The 12627-nt window shown below is 37.1% G+C and overlaps 1 protein-coding gene across 1 annotated transcript; it reads left to right on the forward strand.

Annotated features, from left to right (window-relative positions):
* The first annotated feature begins 9512 nt into the window (after positions 1-9512).
* Positions 9513-10496, forward strand: LOC118920017 (olfactory receptor 2T29-like). Its single transcript, XM_036900439.2, has one exon. It carries the CDS (start codon positions 9513-9515, stop codon positions 10494-10496), a length of 984 nt encoding a protein of 327 aa, XP_036756334.1.
* Positions 10497-12627: the final 2131 nt, after the last annotated feature.

Genomic DNA, 12627 nt, shown 5'->3' on the forward strand with positions numbered 1-12627 from the left:
TGGGTGTGAAAGCCCCAACCTTAAAAGTGGCTCATTGGGAATCCTGGAGGGACACTGGTAGGTCCCCTGCTTTACAACACCCCTGAAGTCATAGTTCACATGTGGGACCTTTAAGTTGTGGCTTCTAATGTGTGCAATCACATCTCAGTCAGAACAAATAAACACGTTTTCCCCAAATGTTAAAAGTGAGATTCATAGTGTAAATACCAATGCTTTCCATATTATTTGGCTATTGAAACTACTTGGACCACATCCCCATCCACATCAATGTTCCAAAGAGATCAGGTTCCTCTGACATCACAGGTCATAAGGGCGCAAGCAAAACTGATCCCACACTTAGCTTCTTTCTGCTGGCTCTTAAAGGGTGTGATCTACCATAACTGAGACTAAATATAGCAGTCTTGGGGGAGGACAGAAGTTTAGGGAATCCTAATCTCTTTAGCTTTTTCCTTCTGAAACTGGAAAAGCAAGTAAAATATTTTGGATTTGTCACAAGCCTTTACTTCCCCTTTTGTATATCACACTCTAAAAAAGAATGTCTGTAAATGTATAAACATTAAAACACTATGGTTTTCATGAACAAAATAATTCATGTGTTTAGTGTTTTTGAAATGTGAGAGAGTAGGAAAAATACATTTGCTCTTATTAATATGCAAGGATACTTGGGTCCCAAATTGTTAAGTTACTACCACTTGGCACAGAACCCTGAACTTGCCTTATTTATCATCACAGGACAGGTACTAGGTGTTCCCAGGCCTGCAGCATTTCCATAGACTTATAAGTTCTTTTTTACATGGCAAGTCAACTGAATAATTTTGCTTCCCATGTGTGATTGTTATTGCACTGCATGAATCTGTCTGAATTTGGAAATGATGCCATGAAACCAGGAAAAAAGTGACATCTAAAAAATAAGCTTTCTAGAGGTAGATAAAATTTTAGTTAAGATATTGATGTGATTAAAGTAGAGAAATAAAAGAAGCCAAAGAGTCCAAATGGATGCTATACAAGAAAAACTAGTTAAACAATGTTGTCCTTATTATTACATTGTTGATATTATTAGGTAAGTCTTCTGTGTTCCCTTTCCATAGGTTTTATTTGTTTTTAATGAGTGTTTGGTTTATCTATCTGTCATTCTGGAGCACAAAGTGCAAATAAAAACTAAAATCTTAAGGTTGAATTTACCAGGAGATTGGGGAAGGGAAATAGGGTTTAGTTGTGGACCTGCTGCTTCATTTGCAAAGAGTCGTGCAATCCTTGTGAGCTTGCCCAAGCTTCCTTCCATCACATTTGAGATGGGAAAGGCGGAAAGTCCTAATCAAGTTCCTTGAGGAGTGAGTGGGGGTGATATGATAGAGAGCCCATTACACCTACATCAAACTGGGAGTCTTCCCACTTTTGTACCTTTTCCACTTTTGTACCTTTTCCACTCCTCGTTTGCCTTCAAGTCACAGAGGTATAGAACTGTAGAGTCAGAGAGGCTGCAGCTAAATCCTAGCTTTGCTGCTCAGCAGCTCTATGAGCAAATTGCCCCACCACTGCTCTCATTTTCTATCACTAAAATAGAACTAGAAACATAAGCATTATTGAGGGGATTTGAATGTGGAGTTTAATATTCACACTGCCCAGTCCACAGCCTGGCCCCTCAAAAGGTATAGATAGCTGTTCCCCCTTTCAAGGGCAGCTGGATAAAAGTGGCTTTGCCCATGACCCTGTGTCTTCTCTGGTCCCTCATGGGCGCTAGGGGAGACAGTGTAGATGCTCTCATACAGGAGGAGCTCATCGGCTGTCTGCTGAATTAAAGAACAGCATTTCTGACCATTGTAATATTCCAATTATACAGCTCCACATTAGTATTTGATCAACCTGTAAAACTATCTTGTATTAAATTCACTTCATCTTTTTCTCACAAATCTATTGTTTATCGAACATCCTTTGATTTGCAAACTCTTTGGAAATGCAAACCTTCCTAGACTCTGGCATCACTCCACCCATTACTGAACCCAGTGGATTGTTTTCCGTGCTGCAGATGCTCAGCACTTCATCAGGGGCACAGAGTGGACAGCACGCGTACCCTTATCTCAAGGGGTTTCTTTGCTGCTGCAGGGAAGCGCTGAGCAGACATGAGATCCTAGGGATAAGCATGATGAGAAGACTCCACCCAGAGAGCCTGCAGCATCTAGGAGGGAGTCTCAGTTTCGAGCACTGATCCTGAAGGAGATTATATACATGGAAAGAAACAAAAGAACATTTCAAAAAGAGGACCAGGACATGAACACACATGAGTATAAAACAGGCAATGGGTAATGCAGGAAGATACAAATAGCAAATTGAGTGTGACTATAGCTTAGAATGAAAAGGGAAGCTCTTAGCATTTATAATTATATGTTATAATTACAATTTTAATAAAATTATTAATTTTATATTTAATGCTTCTTGTCTTCTTCCAATTTCCAATACTCTGAACCTACAGTGAATAGTATACATTTAATTTTTAAATATATGATTCATTTACATATAGTTAAATTTATATCAAGCATACTAATAAATTAATATTGATCTTATGACATTTACTCTTGAATCAGAGTAACTGAAGATTGGAGGAGGGCAAGACAGAGGCTAACACACCTATAGAAAGTAGAACTCATGACTCAACACAATAAAAGCAAACAGCCTAATTAAAAAATGGGTGGAGGACCTGAATATTTTCCTAAAAAGGAAATACAGATGGCCAACAAGCACATGAAAGATACTCCACATCACTAATCATCAGAGAAATGCAAATCAAAACCACAATGAGATAATCACCTCACACCAGTCAGAATGGCCACCATCCAAAAGACAAGATATAAAAAGTGCTGGTGAGGATCTGGAGAAAATGGAATCCTCCCACACTGTTGGTATACATTGGTGCAGGCACTGTGGAAGGCAATATGGAGGTTCCTTAAAAAAATAAAAATAGAAATACTGTATGTCCTAGTAACTCCACTTCTAGGAATTTACCCAAAGAAAACAAAATCTCTGATTGGAAAAGATACATGTGCCTTTATGTTATTGTCACATTATTTATAATAGCCAAGATATGGAAGCAACAAAATTATCCATCAGTGATGGATAGATAAAGAAGATGTAGGACATATTCACAATGGAGTATTATTCAGCCATAAAAACAAAAGCAATCTTTCCATTTGCAACAACATGGATGAACATAGAGGGTTTTATGCTAAATGAAATAAGCCATTCAAAGAAAGATAAATACTGTATGATTTGATTTTTATGTGGAATCTAAAAGCAAAATGAACAAAAGAGAAGAAATAGACCCATAGATACTGGGAAGTGACTGGTCGTTACCATGAGGGAGGTGTTGAGGTGGGTGGGTGGAATAGGTGAAGGGTATAAAGTGGCACAAAAATCTCAAGCATAACTGAAATTACTTAAGGGGATGAAAGTACAGCACAGAGAATATAGTCAATAGTTCTGTAACATCATTCTGTATCGACAGATGGTAACTACTCCAGTTGGGTGACTTTAATAATGTATACAACTGTTGAATCACTATGTTGTATACTTGAATAATATATTGTGTATCAACTATACTTCAACAAACTATTGATAAATTATTTTTCTTTGCTGTATAGGATTTTGTTTCAAGACTATTCTATAATTTATGCATTCTTTTGTTGATAAATACATATATGTTTGTCTTCATTAGCAGTTACAGATAATATTTATATTCATTTTTTTGTACATGTGTCCTGCTGGTAGGAATTTTTGTATCTCATGATAAATTGACATACCACAGAATTAATAAGTATCCCATTATTATCTGTGTAATTTCCTGGCATGTCTGATGATTACTTTGTTTTTGTTTTTGAGAATGGTTACTTTTGCCTTCTCTTTTATTTCTTGGTCATTTTCAGCAGAAGTTTATCAATATTTTTAAAAGAACTATCATCTAGACTTGTTGATTTTCCCTACTTTTTATTTTGCTTCTCTTTCTTTGGTTTTCATTAGCTATTCTTTTATATTTTTAAAAAAGATTTTTAACTCACCAATTTTGAATTTTAAAAAGTATTTTAATATACATATTTAAGCCTCTAAACTTTCTCTTAAGTCATGTCTTTGAAGTATCCTATAGGTTAGCTATGTGAACTTCTTTATTTTGACCCAAATATTATTAGGCCACCTATAACCACCTGAGACATTCTTATTCATTTTAAAAATTCAATTACGAATCCAAACATGTGGTCAGAGACTTCAATCCTCTGAGGTATGCTGTGCCTAATTTTATGGCCCCTGTGTGACTGGTTTTTGTAAATATCCCATATGTTCCACTGTTGTCAAATGGGGTACTTTTCATCTGTCCATTAGGAATGGTGGTGTATAAGTTTTGTTAATTTTCACCTATTTCTTCTGTCAGTTATAGAGAGGGGAATGTGTTATAAACTCCCTCTACTTTTATCCTCTTTAGTGCTTTTCATTTTGTTGCTATGCTTTGGGACATTGCATTAAGTAAGTAAAAAATTTAAATCTAATAGTATATTTTATTTTTAAGTGACTTTCTTTGTTCTTATTAATTCCTTTTTTCCCCTATATTTTTTTCTGGTTAACCAACTTTCTTTAGGTTAGACTTCTAAGGAATATATTTTCCCCATTTTCCTTAACTTCAAATTTTCTCTTACCTTATGTAAAGAGTAGGTAGGATGAAAAGTATCTAAACTCATATTGCTCCCTTCCAGCTTATGTGTTATTTATGTCAGCTATTTTTATCTCTCTTTATTCATAAAGAAACACTTACTATAAATAACCCTAATTATAAATAAATCCTAATTACAAAGACTGCTGTCTTTGTAATAAATGTTGTTTTTACCTCCTGCTATGTGTTGTTTTCTTTGTTCTTCATTTTTTATTGCATATGGGGGTCTACTGGTGTAAAATTCTTAGTTTTGGTTTGTCTGAATATGAACTTTATTACTGAGATATACTTTTACTAAGAATATATAACAAGATCTTTATAATTACTTAATTTTGATTCAAATTCAACTGAGAATAACGCATTATACTTATTTATGCTACTATAGTCTCCTTTCATATGGACTACTTCTCCAGATTTTTATTTCACTTGTTTGATCTTAATATGTTTATCTATTTATTTGTGATGAATCTTTACATTTTTACTGAAGCAGAGTTGATATACAATATTCTATTAGTTTCAGGAGAACAGCATAGTGGTTTGACAATTATATGTATTATGAAATGCTCACCACACTAGGTGTAGTTACCATCTGTCACCACACAAAGTTACTACCATATTATAGACTGTATTCCCTTTGCTGTGTTTTTTATCCCCTTCAGGATGAGAGGTTTGTACCGCTTGATCCCCTTCACTTATTATGCTCATCCACCCTTCCTCTCTCCTCTATGGCAACTACCAGTTTATTCTCTGTATTTATATTATTTCTGCTTCATTTGTTTTATTTTTATTTTTGGATTCTATATATAAGTGAAATCATACAATATTTATTTTCCTCTGCCTGGCTTATTTCACTTAGCATAATAACTTCTAGTTCCCACCCCTCCCACCCCAAACACTCCCCCATGGTAATTCAGCCATAAAAAACAAATCCTGCCATTTGAAACAAGGGCAGATCTAGAAGGCATTACACTCAGTGAAATAAGCCAGGTGGAGAAAGACAAATGCCTTTTAACTTTTAAAGTATGATTGTGTCTGGGAGACTACATTATGGTTTATTTTAAAATTTACTTTGTAGTACATTGTGTTTTTATGTTTTTCTATAATTAGCATGTCAAAATTTAAACTAAAGACAAATACCCTACAGTGTAATGTGACAGTAAAGCAACACAGATTGAAACTGAAAATGATAGAATAAGCCTGCAATCTGGAACTAGGTGATGAGCAATCCAGATGACAGTGTACAGGAGAACACCTCAGGTTTAGTTCCGACCACCACGATGAGTGACACTGTTTTTGATATCAATCAGACTGAGTTCCAGAGTCTGTATGTGTGAAAAATAAGAATATCAATACCTCAGAAAATAATCCTGAAGACTAAATAAGGATATGTACATGCACTTATAAGAAAAATATTTTGTAATGTGTAAAAGACTAAGGCCATATATAAGTTAACATTTATATCATAGATAAGATTTTATTGATTTGAGGTTATTTTTAATTTGGTTAAGATTTCTTGCATAATAGAAAAAAGGAAACTTTAAGAAAGACATGAGTAGAAAACCAGAAAAGTGCACCAGAGGTATCTATTACCTATTTTTTAGCCCTCTTAATTGCATTCTTCTTTCAACTCCCAGAGGGGATTTATTAACAGAACACCTTCAGCCACTTCCCTAATGAGCACAGTAAAACCAGTTAAAACCAGGATGAGGTCACCCTCCTGTCTGTCTTTATATAGGTAACCATGGCCCTGCTACGCTAGCCCCTTTGGGTGAGGTTTGTGGTGTCTGATGGAGACCTTTCGATCAGACAGCAAGACAGAGCCGCAGGAGCAGAAGGGTAATCGTTGTTTTTGACTTGTTCTGCTTCTGACACATTCTATTAATTTTCGATTATGTTTCCTCCATTTCCCCCTATCAACTACTTTTATGGAGAAATGCAAATATGCTTATTTTCTTCTTGACTGTTTTACTTATTGCAACATATTTTGATATGGGTTTTTATTTCCATTTTTCTATGAACAAAAGAACATACATTCTTCCTATATTAATGAATGATGAGTTTGTTTTCTTGATACTGGAATTTTACAGAAGAAAAAGGACTCATTTTTCTTTGAGTGGGGATTATTTCTGTTAGAATACTGAAACAAACGTGTCAGTCATACTCTTGTTTCCGAGGTGAAAGTGACAGGGGCTGGCTAGTGCCCAAGTGGCGGACTGTGCAGGGAGGGCCGTGTCTGGGGGATGGTGATGTAAGGCGGCTTCACACACTCCGGGTCTCAGCGCTCAAGCTGAGGCCCAGATCCTCCCTCAGGTGAATTGTGATGCTTGTCAGATTCCCTGGGAACCTCAATTATTTATTTGTGAATTGATAAAATAAAATGAGCGAGTACCTCGTAGGTTCTTGGGAAAGATAAAATATGCTAAAGTAAAAGAATGGCTCCTGGAATGCTGCCAGCTTCAAGGAAAATGTGATATTCTACCACCACCTATTAATTCTCCAAGTTAGGTATATACTGTTCAGTTTCTATTAACTTCAGGCAGCTGGGTAGAGAAAAGTAAGAGTGGAAAGGGAGACCGGTCACCTTACGTGGTTCAGACAGAATGCCTCTGTGTCTCTGGGGTCCCAGGAGTGCTGTTCAGTGTGGCTTGGTCACCGTGATTCCCATTTACCCAAGTGCCGCAGAGACTTTCACAGTGCCTCCCCCGGCCACCCTGCTCTCCCTCCATTCACATGGCAAACATCTCCGAGGTCTTCACATGAAGTGGTCACTGCACCAGCCCTTGCTTCACCTTGACCCCAAATATAGACTTGGTCAGCAGGTGTGCTTCACGTTTATTGGACTGTTTTTATATTTGCACAGAGTGCAACATTCACCTGCTAGTGGGGGTGAAATTTGGCATAAGGTTATATTTTATTTTCATGCAATGTTTCCCAGATTTTTTGGATATTTATATTAAGACATAACGTATATTTACAGTCTTCTCTGCTTCATCAGGACTCCAGAAGTTAGGGCTGTTATTAAGCTGAATATTATAATTATTAGTCTTTGGAATATTATAAAAGTATAAAATGTATTTGAAACTTACAATATTTTTTCTGAAATACTCCTGCATCATAACCACTTCTAAACTCTTTCTAGAGAGAGGAAACAATATTTCCTTCTTGTTGGTAAGGCCTTTTAAAATTCAACACTGAATATGACAGAAATTTTAAGAGTTGCAAAGATTTAATTTCCATAAGAGAAACAGAGAAGGAGCCATTTCTAAAGGCTTCAAAACATACCTTCAGTAAGACCAGGTGTGTTTTGCTTCTATTGTTCTATTTTATTTATTTTGCAGGTATTTAAAACTTCTACTTTAAATCACATTTATGTAATATTTATCCCCAAATCAACCCCCTGTGTAAGGAGGTTACATGTCCTTAAGTGTAACCAAATTTAATTTTTGTAAATTTGCCTTCAGCCTCTCACACAGATGCAGGCTGTGTGCACCGAGGCAGAGGAAGGAGCAGCAAACTGAAGGCAGGGACATCTGTGCTCAGGTTTCCTCTCCGCATCTCAGTTTCTGTAAAAAAATTGCCATAGACAAAAGCAGATGATGTTTGTGGAAACAAGTAAAGCTTTGTCTTGTAAATGACAATGACCTTCTAAATGCTAGTTCTTCTCTCTGAGATTTAGAACAAATGGTAGGAGGTTTCAGGTGGTGAAGCTGAAGAAGCATGTGCTAGACAGACAGAACTGAGATGGGATTCTCCGTAAAGCTCTGCTTATAGGTTACAATAAGAAACATATTTATAGACAGACACACAGGTTTATATAGAGCTTGTGTTACTTATATAAAGTTTGTGATTATATATATATGTATGTATACATATAACTATTGTATGGGACTATGCACAATAAATGCTATAGATATTAACCCTTTAATAATATGTGTGTTTATTCATCTGTACCTGATAATATCCTAAGGACTTCCATTATTTCAACACATTTAATCATGACCATACTTGAGATAAAATATTATTGTCTTCTTTTCATGAGCAGTGGGCAGAGGAATGGTGGCTAGAGGATAAACTCGAGCCATAGCTGCAGGCCAGCCCCAGTCTGGGCAGCTTTCCCCATGCCCCTAGGATATCTAAAGGGTGTGTCCCTTGACCCTGTTCTGCACTTGTGGGTGTGTGACTTGCTCTGCACAACCACTGAGTCTCACAGCATGGCCTGGTCCTATAGGCGAAAGGTATTCACATTTCAGTATGGATTTTACCCAAATTATGTTTCAGTTACTTTTTAAATCTTTATTTTATGGGATACATCTCCAAGAGTTATGAAGATCCAGTTGGATCTTTAAACTAGAGAAGTTGATTCAAGTCTGACTTCTATAACAATGACAATAGCAACTAGCCCCTAGAAATAAGGACTTTAATCTTTTTTTTATGATTCACTTTGTATGTCTGCATAGAGCTAATCTCTTTATTTGTTGACAAACAACAATCTCAGGAAATCACATAACCTTGAACTATGGCAACTTTAGTACATATTACCAATTCTTTTGATCCACAATTGTGAATTCTTAGTTATCTGGTAATTACAGTTGAATTAAAGTAATTAAAATTGATATTAAATTAAATATCTGGTAATTAAAGTTGAATTACAGGTAATTTATAATCCAAGAATTTACCAGCCAATGAAATTTCTTCCTGTTAGCACAACTGGTTTGCTGTGAATGCAAATATACACACTCAGTAAACATTCATCTCAGTCAGTCACATTGCATGAATGACCTATTAATCCCAAAGCTGTTCGTGGTCTAGGTGAAACCTCATGGACAACACCACCTGGATGGCTGAGAACAGCACCTGGATGGCCCCCAAATCTGGATGGTCAGAGTTCATCCTAGTGGGAATCTTCAATCAATCCCAGCATCCAGCTCTCCTTTATGTGGTCATTTTCATGGTTTTCCTGATGGCCTTGTCTGGAAACAGCATCCTGATCCTTCTGATACGCTCTGAGGCCCGCCTCCACACCCCCATGTACTTTTTCATCAGCCAGTTGTCTCTCATGGATGTAATGTACATTTCTGTCACTGTGCCTAAGATGCTCGTGGACCGGGTCACTGGTGTGAACATGATCTCAGCCCCCGGATGTGGGATGCAGATGTTCCTCTATTTGACACTGGTAGGTTCAGAATTTTTCCTCCTGGCCGCCATGGCCTATGACCGCTATGCAGCCATCTGCCATCCTCTCCGTTACCCTGTCCTCATGAACCACAGGGTGTGTCTCCTCTTAGTGTCTGGCTGCTGGTTCTTGGGATCCGTGGATGGCTTCATGCTCACCCCTGTCACCATGACCTTCCCCTTCTGCAGATCCCAGGAGATCCATCATTTCTTCTGTGAGGTTCCTGCTGTGATGAAGCTCTCCTGCTCAGACACTTCTCTGTATGAGACACTCATGTACCTCTGCTGTGTCCTCATGCTGCTCATCCCTGTGACCATCATTTCAGGCTCCTATGGTTTCATCCTCCTCACCATCCACAGGATGAACTCAGCAGAGGGCCGGAGGAAGGCCTTTGCCACCTGTTCCTCCCACATGACTGTGGTCACCCTCTTCTATGGGGCTGCCGTCTACACCTACATGCTCCCCAGCTCCTACCACACCCCTGAGAAGGACATGGTGGTGTCTGTCTTTTACACCATACTCACTCCTGTGCTAAACCCTTTGATCTATAGTCTCAGAAATAAGGATGTCACAGGGGCTCTAAAGAAAATGTTGAGGGTGGGACCTGTCTTTCAGGAAACTATAAAGTAAGACATTTTTGTACTGATGCTTTCTTTTTATTCACTCTAACATGAGAATGGTCTTATGCCCATGGTGTTCCTCAGATTCTCAAATCACGATGTGCCATCTCACATTTATCCCTTTTGGAGGACTTGTTTCATTGAACTGGCAAGGTCTTTGTACACATCTGTATTCAAAATATTTATACAGTTGTACTGGGTCCATGTTACATTTTTCAGAAGTTGATACCTTCATTGTGATTCTCTGACAGCATATTAATATTCTTAGGAAATACATAATGAAAATATTTAGAGAGCAAAGGTCCTGAGGTGTGAAACTGATCAGAAAGAGGGAGAGGGAAAAAGACATATAATGAAGCGAAAGAGGGATAATGTTATCGGCAGACTATGTAGAGGGCATGTAAGTGTCAATCACAATATTATTCATGCTACTTTCCTGTAAATTTGAAATTACTTGAAAATAAAGGATAAAGTGTAATCCTTTTCTCTCTCAGTTAGCTCCTGTTTTCTGTTTGGTGTCAGTGTAAATGACATACCTTAGACGTGATGCTCCTGTTATTGTGGCTGAGTGTCCCTGTGACAGCACAGTCACCTACCTGCCTTTATGGGGGCTTCTTTGTACTTCGTGGTCCTTCCCCAAAGGCACAGAGCAGGTGTAGGCTGGGGACCCAAGAGCCCAAAGATAACATGGGAAAGGCATTCCGGTGACTGTTCCAGGGAACAGCACCTCCTTTCCTACTTTACTTTATAGTCTCATCTCTTGCCCCTTTATGATCCAGGTTTTCAAAGCCAGTAGTAAAATGATTATAACTGCATTTTAGAAATATTAAAGTGGATAATCAATTCGAGAAGTGCAAAATGGGAGGTGAGGAGGCCAGGTGATTTGGGATGATGAGGTAAATGGTGTCAGTGTCAGAGGAATGGATTGTACATTAATGCCAGGATGGATTAGGGGTATCTGGGGCAAGCAGGGCTTATTGAATGTGTTCCATAAAACCACAAACTCAGTTACATCTACCAGTTTCCAATTGGCTGTGTCAACTTGTGATCTCTCAAGTGGTTTCAAAAGTACAGATTTTTGTTTACTCTTGACACATTCCATTACTTTACAAGCTAAATTAGTATCTCACAGTATTTGGGGAAACAAAATTGGAAAAGAAGTTTACAATATTTTTGTTGAAGTGAAACAGAATGAATAAAATATATAGAATCCTTAACTTTTAGAAGGATTGAGAAATGCCCATGTCACCCTCAGTTTGCTGGACCATAGTGATACATACATTTGATGATTCCATTTAAAATGCCCTAGACACGGGGACCAGAATGGAATAAAACAAAACAAAATGTGGTGTTGAACAATATTCTTAAAAGATGACTTTTTACTCTATCTCAGGGAAAAAAGATTGTGATAAAAGTGTTTTTAGAATGATAAATCATTTTTTAAATAAAGTGATCAAAATATAACTTTCCATATCTTCTATTAATAAAAGTTCACAAGAATTGTGCAGTTGGGAAAACTTATTCAAACTGTGTATGGCATATAATACTCTGACTTCCTTGAAATGAAGGAACAATTGCAGGTCAAAATTTCTTGAATATTAGGTGAAAAGAAAAATTGGAAGTTTCCAGCATTCAAGTGTACTTGCTTACAATGACACAGAAGTATTCGTACACTGGAGTGGTTTAAAATTTTCAAACTTCACAATGCATTTCTGTTTATGCTCACCATCATCTGGCCAAACAAATCACTTCTACCCATAAACACAAGCCCTTAGCCCTTACTGTTCCTATATCTACTAAAGGACATTAAGGACTAAGACTGAAATTCTTACCAAATAGGAGTAAACCAACATGGATTAGGTGAAGAAAACTGTGCTGGTTTTTCACAAATGTTTTCTTTTAAAGGGTGTTCAAAAGTCTCAAGAAATAGGAGGGGCAAAATAAGTTTTCTAGAGATAACTCAGGAAGTAAGTTTTAATACAAATAATTAGATGCACTGGAATTTATATTTAATGTAATTTTGATGGCCTATTTTTCCTCTTTATTATTTTATAACTAAATTTAGTAATAAATTATAACATTTATACATCTGTGTCACTGTGACAGTGAGTTCAGAAAATGAAAACATCTTAAAGGTATAT

The sequence above is a fragment of the Manis pentadactyla genome, chromosome 13 (assembly GCF_030020395.1).
Source record: "Manis pentadactyla isolate mManPen7 chromosome 13, mManPen7.hap1, whole genome shotgun sequence".
Taxonomy (NCBI): domain Eukaryota; kingdom Metazoa; phylum Chordata; class Mammalia; order Pholidota; family Manidae; genus Manis; species Manis pentadactyla.